The following is a 12831-nucleotide window of genomic DNA, read 5'->3' on the forward strand; positions in this document are numbered from 1 at the left end:
TTTACATTTACATACCAGACAAGTCAGTTTCTCGCTCTGTGAAAACCACTATTAAAAAAATCATTAGGCTAATGCACTTTCGAACTGATATAAGTGATATTAGTAATTTTCAATACTATTCAGGGCAGATAGAGTGGACAGTATGCACACTGGACACGGGGACGCTTCCACTCAGCTTTTGTTATAAAAGACCCAAACACTGACAGCACTTGGGAAGACAGTCTTTAGTATAAACATGTTGTGCTGTGAGAGCATTCTTATGGAAACTTTCTGTTGAGGCCTTTATATGTGCTAAACATTAAACAAATTGATATGATATTGCAATAACATTTGTTCTAGTATCACACAGAATTTAGGATGGATAGTATGCACAGTGGGACGCAGGCGTGAAATGAAAGCAAACTTGTGCACAGTGCTGTAGAGACGTTTATGTTCTCCAGGGCTTAGTCTTACTAATGCTACTCACATCTTTCTATTGAACTACTATAATTTCTTTAATTTTACACAAGAGATAATGAATTCATGATATCTGACCTCTGAGAAACAGAATGCTGTCAGCGCTGCAGTCAATATAAATAACCCAGCCGTGCCATCTAGTGGACGTTTATGGAAAATACGCTCAAAACATTCACTTTACAGTAGAATCCGAAAGACCAAGACATTATCAAAATATATATTTCTATTTTGAGTACATGGGATCACTTACACTGACGAGTAATAACAAATAATATTATGTCATAAAATTAAAAGTATATATTTATAATATTATTCTAAAACGCTGGATTAGTTGTGATATTCTGTCGCGTAGCGGTATTTATTTTAGAAACGCGTGCCGGAGAGTTTGTCCCTTCTTCTTCGCCGTAGTGTTGTGCGTGAACTATGCGCGGGACTCTCAAATATGCCGGTGTTTGATAACGAAAACAAAAGCTTCCTCTTTAGTTACATGATATGTTCTTAAATAAGATATTCGCGGGAACATTAGTTTAAAACGACGAGTTTTTGCTGTGGGGTTTTCGTTAAACGGAGATATTTATTTAGTGCCGAGGCAGAGCGCTTCAGTAGCCGAAGAAAAAAAAAATAGAGGCAGAAAAATGCACATCTGTTTAAATGTTTTGATTTAATTTGGATTAAATTCCTGATCCAGAATGGTAGGTTGCAATCTGAATCTTTTAATTCGTTGTAAATGTTGATTCATGTGACTTTTAGACACCTGTAATCGTCATGTAAACACATCTAGTGTATGTTATGTTCTGATTGTTGTTGATTAAAATCTTCTCCAATTATTAATACCCGCAGAGGAGAAGTCTCGCACCCAGTCAGGTGGCCAAAAGGAAACAAGGGCCGGATTCAGATGATGAGGACTGGGAGCCCGACATCGTGAGTTGGTCTCATAAACTCTATTCTTGACTGAATTATCATCCTCAGTGAGAACTGACTGATTTCACTCTACAGGCCCCACAGAGTAAGAGAGACTGTCGAGAAAACTACATCTCTCCCTTCAGAAGACCCCTGACAGCGCTCACCAACAGACCCCTGTGCACAGATGGCAGTGAGCACGTGAGTTAGTGTGGGAACACACTGGAAATCTAACAAATAATATCAATACAATAACACAAGCAATTATAAATCCTTCTTTGGGGCATATGTGTGTGAGGACAGCCATACATGAATGTAAATATTGCTGGAAAGACTTTGCCTTCACATTGAGATTTCAATCATCCTGGATAACACACAGCTTGGGCAATTTTTGTACTGATGCATTATGATATACATGATCCTAAAGGATCGTTTCACCTTGTAAGTGTGCAGTATTCATGTACAAGTCTACTGATAAATTCTGGGAGGTAACATTGAAATATGAAGGGGCATTACTATCATTTATTATATAGTTGTTTGGATGATATAACTAATCACTTTAACTTTTCACAGGAAGCATTCATTCGCAAGATCTTATCAAAGCCATTTAAAGTTCCCATCCCGAATTATACAGGTCAGTCTGTGCTCATAACCCATCTTCATTAGTGGTTGACCGATACATCGCCAAAAAAGACATTTTTTAATCATCGGCTTCATTAGTTTACTGACTCTGTTAAACAGTTTTGACTCTTAATTTATTGCCAGCTAAACAGTTCTATTTTATAGATAGGGTTTTTTTTTTATTATTATTATTCATTTAAAATTTTTAGTAGATTCGATTTAGTAAATATTATATTTAGGGCTGCGAAATGACTAATCGTGATTCATTGCATTCAAAATATCATTTTCTGTTTAGATACTATGTGTGTACTGTGTATATTTATAAATTATGATGTGTATGTGTATATATATACACATACATACATACACACACACACACATGTAAGGGAAATATGTTAGAATTATATATAAACTATTTATATTTATATCATATAAATTATATACAAGTATAGCTACATATACATAGAAATATTTTTTAAAATATATACAAATTTGTCTGTATTTGTATTTATATATATATACATAATAAATATACACAGTACATACACACATGTAGCATGTGAACAGAAACTTTTATTTTGAATGCAATTTAATTTCGATTAATCATTTTGCAGCCCTAATTATATTAAATAAATATAAATGCTACTTCAGCAATTGTCATCAATGTATTTTTACTATCTTTTAATTAATGGATATTGAAAATGGAAATTTGCATTTTTATTTTATTACGTTTATTAGTGTGGTAGATGTATTGTAGGGGTTCAGATGTGCTTGTGTTTCTGCGCTCAGGCTCGTTGGGTCTGCGTGCTCTGGGACTGAGGCGGGCCGGGGTCAGGAAGGCCCTGCACGACCCGTTTGAAGATGGCGCTCTGGTTCTGTACGAGCCGCCTGCCATCAGCGCTCACGAGCTCATCAAAGCTGACAAGTCAGTGACGTCTGATGATTTTCAGAGGTGTCTCACGTTGCAGCTGCACAACAGTAACATGATCCCTCTCTGACTGATTCCTTTGCAGGGAGAAGTTACCCGTGCATGTGGTCGTCGATCCAGTGCTCAGTAAAGTGCTTCGACCCCATCAGCGAGAGGTATGATTATTAATGATTCAGGGGTGTCCTAGTGATACGGTTATCCCAGAATAATCTCAAAATGCCTAATTATATTATAATATGTAATGATATATTAGCTATACTCAATTATAACCATTTCTTTTCTATCAGTTTCTAGATCTCTATCCTATAGTTTTTGAAATAGGGAAGCTCATTTACGCCATAAAAAAAAATAATAAAAAAAAATTATCGAAATGGTAATTGCAATTTTTGTCTCATATTTCTGACTATTCTCTTGCAATTCTGAGATTTTTTTTTTTTTAATTGTGTAAACTAAACTCACAGTTGCAAGAAAAAAAGTCAGAATTGCGAAATAAAAAGTTGCAATTAGCTTGTTTTATTAGTGGAAACAATTCAGACTTTTCATCTCAGAATTTCAAGTTTATATCTTGCAGTTGCAATTTATCGACTTCTTCACGATACTCAGAATAGTGAGGAAAAAAAGCCAGAAATGTGAGGTAAAGGTATTTGTTTTCAGCGGAAATAAGCTTCCATATTTCCAAAATATGGGCTAAATATAGAGATTTCTATAAAAATATTTTTTTTTAATTTCTTGAATTAAATTTTTAGTCAACATTTGTGGTGGAAATATAATTTTTAGTAAACATCTGTGATTGGAAAGTAGCTTCTACATACGCAGAAAAGGCCTTTGGAATCATCCTCACAATGTTCTTCTGCAGGGCGTGAAGTTCCTGTGGGACTGTGTGACAGGAAGGCGGATTGAAAACTCGTACGGCTGTATAATGGCGGATGAGATGGGGCTGGGGAAGACGCTGCAGTGCATCACTCTCATGTGGACTTTACTGAGACAGAGCCCTGATTTCAAACCTGAGATCGAGAAGGCCATCGTGGTGTCCCCCTCCAGCCTCGTCAGAAACTGGTACAATGAAGTGGCCAAATGGCTCGGTGGACGCATACAGCCTCTCGCTATTGACGGCGGCTCCAAAGACGAGATCGATCGCAAACTTGGTATTTGATTCGTTCTTTTTATTATCACAGGAGTTAGTTACAGGCTTTAAAACATGATCGGTTCACTTGAGATGCAAAACTTTCAGTCATTTTGTTTCTCTTACCCCATTGTTTTATCGTTTTAAGTATAAACCTCACTAAACTGTGTTTACTGTGTAAATAATTAAATGTTTAATTGGAGTAATTTGGCCACCACGCTGGATGTTTTCACTGTACATAATTTGTTTTAAATACTCTGTTATCCATCTTCACTGCATGTTGATGTCACTGCATGTGTTTTTGCAGAAAGCTTCATGTCCCAGCATGGCATGCGAGTGCCAACTCCAATTCTGATCATATCCTATGAAACCTTTCGCCTGCATGCTGGAGTCCTGCACAAAGGCAAAGTTGGGCTGGTTATTTGTGATGAGGTAAGTGTACTAGTGTAAAAGTATTACAATCTGAAGGACCATGTGACACTGAAGACCGGAGTAACGATGCTGAAAATACAGTTTTAACATCACAGGAATAAATTACATTTTAAAATACAGTACAGACCAAAAGTTTGGAAACATTACTATTTTTAATGTTTTTGAAAGAAGTTTCTTCTGCTCATCAAGCCTGCATTTATTTGATCAAAAATACAGAAAAAAAACAGTAATATTGTGATATATTATTACAATTTAAAATAATTGTTTTTAAATTTATTATACTTTAAATTATCATTTATTTCTGTGATGCAAAGCTGAATTTTTAGGATCATTATCACATGATCCTTTAGAAATCATTCTAATATGATGATTCATTATCAAAGTTGGAAACAGTTCTGCTGCTTAATATTTTTTCAGAACATGTGATACTTTTTTAGGATACTTTGATGAATAAAAAGTAAAAAAAAAAAAAAAAAAAAGAGAAGGTATGTTTTTAAAATATAAATATTTTTTAATAACAATATACACTACTGGTCAGTAATTTGGGGTCAGTAATTTTTTTTTTTTCCTTTCTTTTTTTTAAATAAAATCAATACTTTTATTCAGCCAGGATGTGTTAAATTGATAAAAAGTGATAGTAAAGAAAATATATTATTAGAATATATATTATTAGAATTTTTTTTTTTATTTTGAATAAATGCAGTTCTTTTTAATCTTTTATTCATCAAATATATTAGACAGCAGAACTGTTTCCAACACTCATAATAAATCAGAATATTAGAATGATTTCTAAATGATCATGTGATAGACTGGATGTTACATGTGACACTGAAGGCTGGAGTAATGATGCTGAAAATTCAGCTTTGCATCACAGGAATAAATTTTTTTTTTTTAAAGTATATTCAAATAGAAAACTATTATTTTAAGTTGTAATAATATTTCACAATATTACTGTTTTTTCTGTATTTTTGATCAAATAAATGCAGGCTTGATGAGCAGAAGAAACTTCTTTCAAAAACATTAAAAATAGTAATGTTTCCAACCTTTGGACTTGTACTGTACATTACAATAGAAGACATATCTTTTAAATTGTCATAATATTTCACAATATTACAGTGTTTACTGTGTTTTTGATCAAATAAATGCAGCGTTCATTCTGTATGTCATGTGTTATTGGTGTAGGGTCACCGGCTGAAGAACTCGGACAATCAGACGTACCAGGCGCTGAACGCTATGAACGCCCAGAGGAGAGTGCTGATATCTGGGACTCCCATTCAGAACGACTTGCTGGAATATTTCAGTCTGGTGCACTTTGTAAATGCTGGTATTCTTGGTAAGAGATGTTTTACGTGACCCCGTGGGAGAAATGTATTGAAAAACATTCATTTGGGTTCACGTGTCTGCCTCTTCTCTCAGGCACAGCTCAGGAGTTTAAGAAACGCTTCGAGATCCCGATCCTGAAGGGCCGTGACGCTGATGCCAGTGATAAAGACAGAGCAGCCGGAGAGCAGAAACTCAAGGAGCTCATCAGCATCGTTAACAGGTGAGCTTTAGAGTCTATAAAAGACTCCTCACTGTCTCACCATTCAGATCATTTGGATTAAACATGGTTTGTTTTGTTAAGGTGTCTGATTCGAAGAACCTCAGATATTCTTTCCAAGTACCTGCCTGTGAAGATTGAACAGGTTGTCTGCTGCAAGTAAGAGATCAATTGATATTCTCTTCTTTTTGTAATTTGATATTGTTATTTCAGTAACCAGCAACCTTATGGATGTTTGCAATCATTAGCACTTGAGCAATACGATGATTAGCTGGAAACGAGCATGTGGCTTTATTTTAGTGTGACTGTGAACATTTTTCCTTGAAAGAAGTATTAATGAGCTGTATTTGTGTGTCTTTGTCAGACTGACTCCTCTCCAGAAAGAGCTGTATAAGTTATTCCTGAAACAGGCCAAACCTGTGGAGAGTGTGCAGAGCGGCAAGATCAGCGTGTCGTCTCTGTCGTCCATCACCTCGCTTAAGAAGCTCTGCAACCGTAAGCGTTCATCAGCATAATCAGCCCTCTTTCTCCTTTCTGACATCAAAACTAAATGTGTTTGTTCTCTCTGTTAGATCCTGCCTTGATTTATGAGAAGTGTCTGGCAGGAGAAGAGGGGTTTGATGGAGCAATGGATCTCTTCCCCCAAAAGTATTCCACTAAAGCAGTGGAGCCTCAGCTGTCAGGTCAGTTCTGACTCACGCTACCCTTCTTTCAGCAAAGATGCATGAAATTCCTCAAAAGTGACAAAATCTGATTTCTGTATCAGATAATTGCTGTTCTTTTGAACTTTCTGTTCATCAAAGAATCCTGAAAAAATATATATATATATTAAATGTTCTCAAAAATATGAAGCAGCACAACTGTTTTCAGGATTGGTAATAGTAAGAAACATCTCTTGAGCAGCAGATCAGCATATTAGAATGATTTCTGAAGATCATGTGACACTGAAGACTGGAGTAATGATGCTGAAAATTCACGTTTAATAAATTACATTTGAAAATATATTCAAATAAAAACTGTTATTTGAAACTGTAATAATATTTAACAATATTATTGTATTTTTGATTGTATTTTTGATTTTTTGGTGAGCAGTTTTGGTGAGCTTTAGGTTAAATTTATTTTTTATCAAAAACATGTGTGTTGTGGGCTCAGAGATGGAGCTGCGCCACAGGGACTATTAACCCAAGAGACAGAGTTTTCACCTCAGATTTAAAAAAAAAAATGCATGAACTTATCTGCCAGCAACTGGTCCCTGATAGTGGCTGCAGAGGCACTAAACCCTAATTTTTCACCAGAGCTATAACTGTGTGGCACTGAAGCCCAGATTCCTTGATTTCTGACTGTAATCTATGACCTGTTTTCAGGGAAGATGCTAGTACTGGACTATATCCTGGCCATGACCAGAACCACAACGAGTGACAAAGTGGTTCTGGTCTCTAACTACACACAGACGTTGGATCTTTTTGAAAAACTGTGTCGAACCCGAAGGTGAGATTCATTTAACATAAGTCCAACCTCAGAGACTGCCCACAGTTCCCCAGTTACATTCTTTATAGAGGCTTAAAAAATTATTTCACACGATTAGCCATGATCCAAAATATTACATATTATAAAGTATTATAAAGTCGAAATTGGTCTAATAATATCTATTTCTTCACAAATAGATACCTCTATGTTAGACTGGATGGGACGATGTCCATCAAGAAGAGAGCAAAGATTGTGGAGCGATTCAACAGCCCTTCAGTAAGTCTGTTTCCATTCAAACACATTGTGTGTTCAACCTGTCATATTAAGTCTATTATTTATTTATTTTTTAGTAATTTTATTAAGCCCTTTATTTTTTCTAACATAGTTCTTATGTTACTAATAGTTTTTTTTTTATATTTTCGGCTTTCATTTTAATCTTTAGTAATTTTATATGCTTTTTTTTCTTTTCAATATCACTATTTAGGTTTAATTTATTTTATTTCACCTGCATGGTATTAAAAAGTGAACGAATAAATCATTTATTTCAGCTTCAGTTGTAGCTGTTTTTTTTTTTGTTTGGTTTTAGTTTTTATTTTCAGCTAGTCAACATTTCTAATTCACATCTAATATTTTGTTTTTAAGAACTTTAAGTTTAGTTAAAAGTCTGGCACACTTTAATTCTTCTCCTCCAGAATCCCGAGTTCATCTTCATGCTGAGCAGTAAGGCTGGAGGCTGTGGCCTTAATCTGATTGGTGCAAATCGTTTGGTGATGTTTGACCCTGACTGGAATCCAGCCAATGACGAGCAGGCGATGGCCAGGGTGTGGCGAGATGGACAGAAGAAGACCTGCTACATCTACAGACTGCTGTCGGTGAGACACGTTTCCCAGATTCTACACGAAATGTCTCGGACAGTATGTCTCTTATTGTACAAAATGCTTAAAGTGGATGACTAGCCAGCTTGTTTCTTTTTCCTCTCTGTCAGACGGGAACGATAGAGGAGAAGATCTTACAGAGACAGGCTCATAAGAAAGCCTTGAGTAGCTGCGTCGTGGACGAGGAACAGGACGTGGAAAGACATTTCTCTCTCGGAGAGCTACGGGAACTCTTTTCACTCAACGAGGACACAGTCAGCGACACGCATGACAGGTAAAAACACAAACACTGACTAAATGCTGAAGTAGCGTTATAAGATTCATTTACGGATAAGGAAAATGCACAAGTTCAAGAATGACACCCTGCATCATATTTGTTTTGAAAACACTTTTTTGAAACACTTTCTCTCAAAATAGGATGTATTTTGTAGCATTTTTGCTTTTGACAGTCATTTGTAAGGTGGCATCATCTTGTATTATCCTTTAAATGCCAGAAAAACTGCCAAAAGACATGATTCGTTTAATATAAGGAGACACGAAATGCTTGGTGTCCCCCCGCTGCTTCATAGTAACTCTTTCACGTGTGGACAATGAGTCTCAGAATGAAGACAGCTGCTGTTGCTGAGTATTGCTTTTGTGTTGAAACTGCAATGCTGCTGTAATTGCAGATGACCACTAGATGTCACTGATAGTGTCTGTCTTTGAGGCTCTGAATCTTTTTTGGGTACAATCAGGAAAAAGCCTCAAATGCTTCACAAGGATTATTTCGTGAAGTTATTTGACATTTAAACATTTTTTTTGACTACTACTATTCATTGAAATTAGACATTTGACTACTTAAAATCCGTCATGTTTCGGGTATATTGTACTCGTCATCATCAGTTTGATTTTTTTAAGCTATTTCTAGGATGCACGGTGGTGTTATCTAAGGAGGTGGGATCATTTAAATCTGTTTCTGTGCCGTCAGGTTTCGCTGCAGGCGCTGTGTGAACAGTCGACAGGTTCGTGCTCCTCCGGATGATTCGGACTGCACTAGCGATCTGTCCAACTGGCATCACTGTTCGGATAAAAGAGGCCTGAAGGACCCAGTGCTGCAGGCATCCTGGGACGCTGCCGTCTCGTTCGTCTTCCACCAGCGCTCACATGAGGACCAGAGAGGAGTCGTCTGAGCATCATGAGACAAACCGCCAGATCATCAATGCTGAACTGATCTTCCTGAAGCTTTTCTACTGTTCAATCACTAGTACACTGACTTTTTCAGTTGCTTTCATTGTATTTATTTTGTAAACAAATTCAATTATCTCTATCTGTGTTATTAAAAGTATAATTACACCCAAAGTGTTTGTGCTGGTCATGTATTACCTACAATCACGTTTGCAAATATCTTTTAAAAGGGCAGCTGAACGCTTTTGTCACATCACACTGATGTGATCTGCCACCGTCGACCAGGAGTCATCTCTTAATATATTACAGTCCGGGATGAGCTTTCACAGCGCTCGACCTTTGACCTCAGGGTCACGATTCAGTGGATTAAACCCCAGTGTCAGCCGCTGAACAGACCTGAATGTTTCCAGCAGCTGTGCAAACTTCAGCAGGAAGAATGAAATTAAAGCTGTTTGAAAAGAAAGATGACATTTATGTAACATATTTGTTGTGTACATGTGTATGAATGATGCGTGTATCAAAACCAGCGTTACTTAAGGTCTAGTTTTGTGGTTTTACACAAGACACAAGCTCTAGTGTTTCTTCTTGTTTTCTAACGTCTTGTCTCACACCGGAGCGTGTGCTTCATACATCGCTACTGTTGTTGTGCTTTTGCACGTGTTTGGAAAATAAACATGTATTAGAAGGAAACATCGGGCATTAAAAGTAGCGATTCGTCCAGGGGATGCTTTAGAAAGCTGAATCTTTCATAACAGCTGCATTGTAGCATTATAGTTTTTTCACTCCCGCTTATTTGGAATATTTAAACAGTACATAGTATAATCTTTCAAATTTAAATATTCCAATAATTAATGCCTAATCGACAAATGGAAAATAATTGTATTTAAAAATTTGTATCTAGTAATCACAAATAACTACGATTGGCCCGATCTGGTCAGCACACAGAAAAGAAAGATACCATTTGACATATTTTTTATAATTTACTTATAATTGCAATATTTACCGATTGATAAAAACAAATAAAACGTACAAAATTTACAAAACTAATTTCTCTAACGTAACTATTTTGATTTGTTCTTGTATGAAGAGCATCTTTTGTATCCTAAATGTTCCTTAATGCTTAACTTAACCAGATAACTTTTACCTGTAGTGTACTGTTGATGCTCATTTGCTCTTTAAATTCCCAACAGCCAAGTCATGGCAATAAAGTAATGAAAACAGCACTCGTCTTTTCTTCTTTATTGTTATTTGTTGTTTTTTTTGTAATAAAAAATTTTTTTTGTCATCATCTCTTTTTTGATGATCACAACAACAGAAAACACATGAGAGATGAAAACAGAGCACAGTTATTCACACTTCAGTCACAGTTCAGCAGCACAGAGGATCTGAAGAACCTATGGGTCACAATGAACTGTTGAATCTGGGACAGAAATCAATCTTATATTTATATAACCGAGCACTGTATTTCTGTAAGCAGACATGGATTCATGAACAGCGCTGAGATGCTCCGTTTATTTGATTGACTGGAAAACCTTGTGAGCCACCTGCAGAAAACAAACAGAGCAGAACAAGGTATAATGAATAATCTTTACCACAAATATCTGAATCAGATGTGAGCAAAGTGACATGTCTGACACAACAAAAGTCTATTGCACCAAATTAAAGGTCACTACCACTAAAAAAAAATTGTCTGGCTTTAATGATAATTACATAAGAGTTATTTCATTTATCATTAATCCATTACACACAAGCAATTTTAGTTTTAACAGACATTATAAATCAGTTATTTTAAATGAATGTTAATATATACAGATCGTATGTAATATAAATAAGCTGTAGAATCAATAGATAATGCTTTATAAATAACTATGTCACCTTACATGTCTCTATCGCTGTATATTTCCACCTACATAAACTAAATTAACGAGTTTGCACTGATAAAGCAAGATCATTTCTTGTATTTGTCCTCTTTTGTGAACAAGTACGTTTTTCATTCTAAATGCATTTGAATTCATCATATTCTTCAATCGCTTTACCTTTAACCAAGGCTCGTGATTGGCTGTTCGCCAGTGATGTCACACATTCATGTGCTCCATGAATCAAAGCCTGAGTCAGCATCATGGTACCAACAAAGCCAGGTTGGAGTGGTTTGGTTTTGTCAATTCGAAACTAATTCCATAACTGAATTTGTTTCATCTACCATCAAGGTACAGGCCCCGGCATCTTGGCCAAATCTAAACCTCTCTAGCAATCACTAACATCTGGTTGAGCATCAGCACTCACACAGTGGTCCCGAGCGTGCAGGAAGTCAAAGAGCTCCTCTGTACAGTCCTCTGTCGTCTCCGAGCGAGAGCCGACCCGCGTCTCGCACGCCTCCAGACGCTCACGAGCGTGAACACAATGCTCCGTCTGCTCACACTTCTCCCGCACCGTCTCTAACGGGTCCTGAGGAGTAAATATTCAACTATATCCTTCATCAAGCTCAGTATGCATGGACATCAGGACATTATGAAGATGCACATCATCTACAGGATTAACCGATATAAGACTTAAGACATAGTGTTGTGTTTTGGGTTTGAATGAAATTAAAGCGAATAAGAATTGGTGAATAAGGACACAAGAAAAATGTAAGGATACATGTCAGATTTCTTAAGTTACAATTCTAGCTGGCGCCATAAATTCAGAAAATCATCAAAACTGCACAGCGGTGATGAAGGAAATTCACAGGACATCTACAGGATCTACTTTTTTTTTTAAATGTGAAGATCTTGCCATGTTCTTGGAGATCAGTTTTTCTTTTATGCCAAAAAAATCATTAGGATATTAAGTAAAGATCATGTTCCATGAAGATATTTTGTAAATTTCCTACTGTAAATATATCAAAACTTAATTTTTGATTAATAATATGCATTGCTAAGAACTTAAGTTGGACAACTTTAAAGGCGATTTCTCAGTATTTTGATTGTTTTGCACCCTCAGATTCCCAAATATTTGTATCTCGGCCAATTATTGTCCCATCCTAACAAACATACACCAATTGAAAGCTTATTTATTCAGCTTTCAGATGATGCATAAATCTCAATTTCGAAAAATTGACCCTTATGACTGGTTTAGTGCTCCAGGGTCACATATATTCAAAGTGGCATACAGAATTCTGATTTCTGGAATAACCAGAGATCTTGATCAAGGGCATGACAGCATCCATTAAACACTTTCAAACAACTGCTAAATATAATTTTTTAATTCATTTGAACTGATTTAGCCATAATATTGGCGATATAATATTGTTTTATTGTAAGTGTCCATTAAAGACTTTCTAGCAATT

The 12831-nt window shown here is 36.1% G+C and overlaps 2 protein-coding genes across 2 annotated transcripts; one reads left to right on the forward strand and one right to left on the reverse strand.

Annotated features, from left to right (window-relative positions):
• The first annotated feature begins 838 nt into the window (after positions 1-838).
• rad54l (RAD54 like) lies at positions 839-9680 on the forward strand. Its single transcript, XM_042725354.1, has 18 exons — positions 839-1148; positions 1297-1377; positions 1453-1557; positions 1930-1990; positions 2767-2902; positions 2991-3060; positions 3762-4050; positions 4336-4460; positions 5643-5793; positions 5877-6003; positions 6085-6159; positions 6365-6495; positions 6573-6683; positions 7365-7488; positions 7665-7743; positions 8160-8339; positions 8453-8616; positions 9310-9680. Exons 1-18 carry the CDS (start codon positions 1146-1148, stop codon positions 9509-9511), a joined length of 2214 nt encoding a protein of 737 aa, XP_042581288.1. The 5' UTR covers positions 839-1145; the 3' UTR covers positions 9512-9680.
• A 1108-nt stretch (positions 9681-10788) lies between these two features.
• LOC109060060 (cytochrome b-c1 complex subunit 6, mitochondrial-like) lies at positions 10789-11966 on the reverse strand (the record flags this gene model as incomplete). Its single annotated transcript, XM_019077213.2, has 2 exons — positions 10789-11050; positions 11790-11966. Coding segments are annotated over 2 exons (210 nt in total), but the record flags the coding sequence as incomplete, so codon positions are not given.
• Between the last annotated feature and the right edge of the window lie 865 nt (positions 11967-12831).

This window comes from Cyprinus carpio, chromosome B6 (genome assembly GCF_018340385.1).
Source record: "Cyprinus carpio isolate SPL01 chromosome B6, ASM1834038v1, whole genome shotgun sequence".
Classification (NCBI taxonomy): Eukaryota; Metazoa; Chordata; class Actinopteri; order Cypriniformes; family Cyprinidae; genus Cyprinus; species Cyprinus carpio.

What these genes read in the sequence shown, in the direction of transcription:
- rad54l (XM_042725354.1), top strand. An exon ending in GGCTGGTTATTTGTGATGAG is followed by an intron (nt 4,461 to 5,642) that starts GTAAGTGTACTA and finishes TTATTGGTGTAG; the next exon opens with GGTCACCGGCTGAAGAACTC. An exon ending in TGTAAATGCTGGTATTCTTG is followed by an intron (nt 5,794 to 5,876) that starts GTAAGAGATGTT and finishes CTCTTCTCTCAG; the next exon opens with GCACAGCTCAGGAGTTTAAG.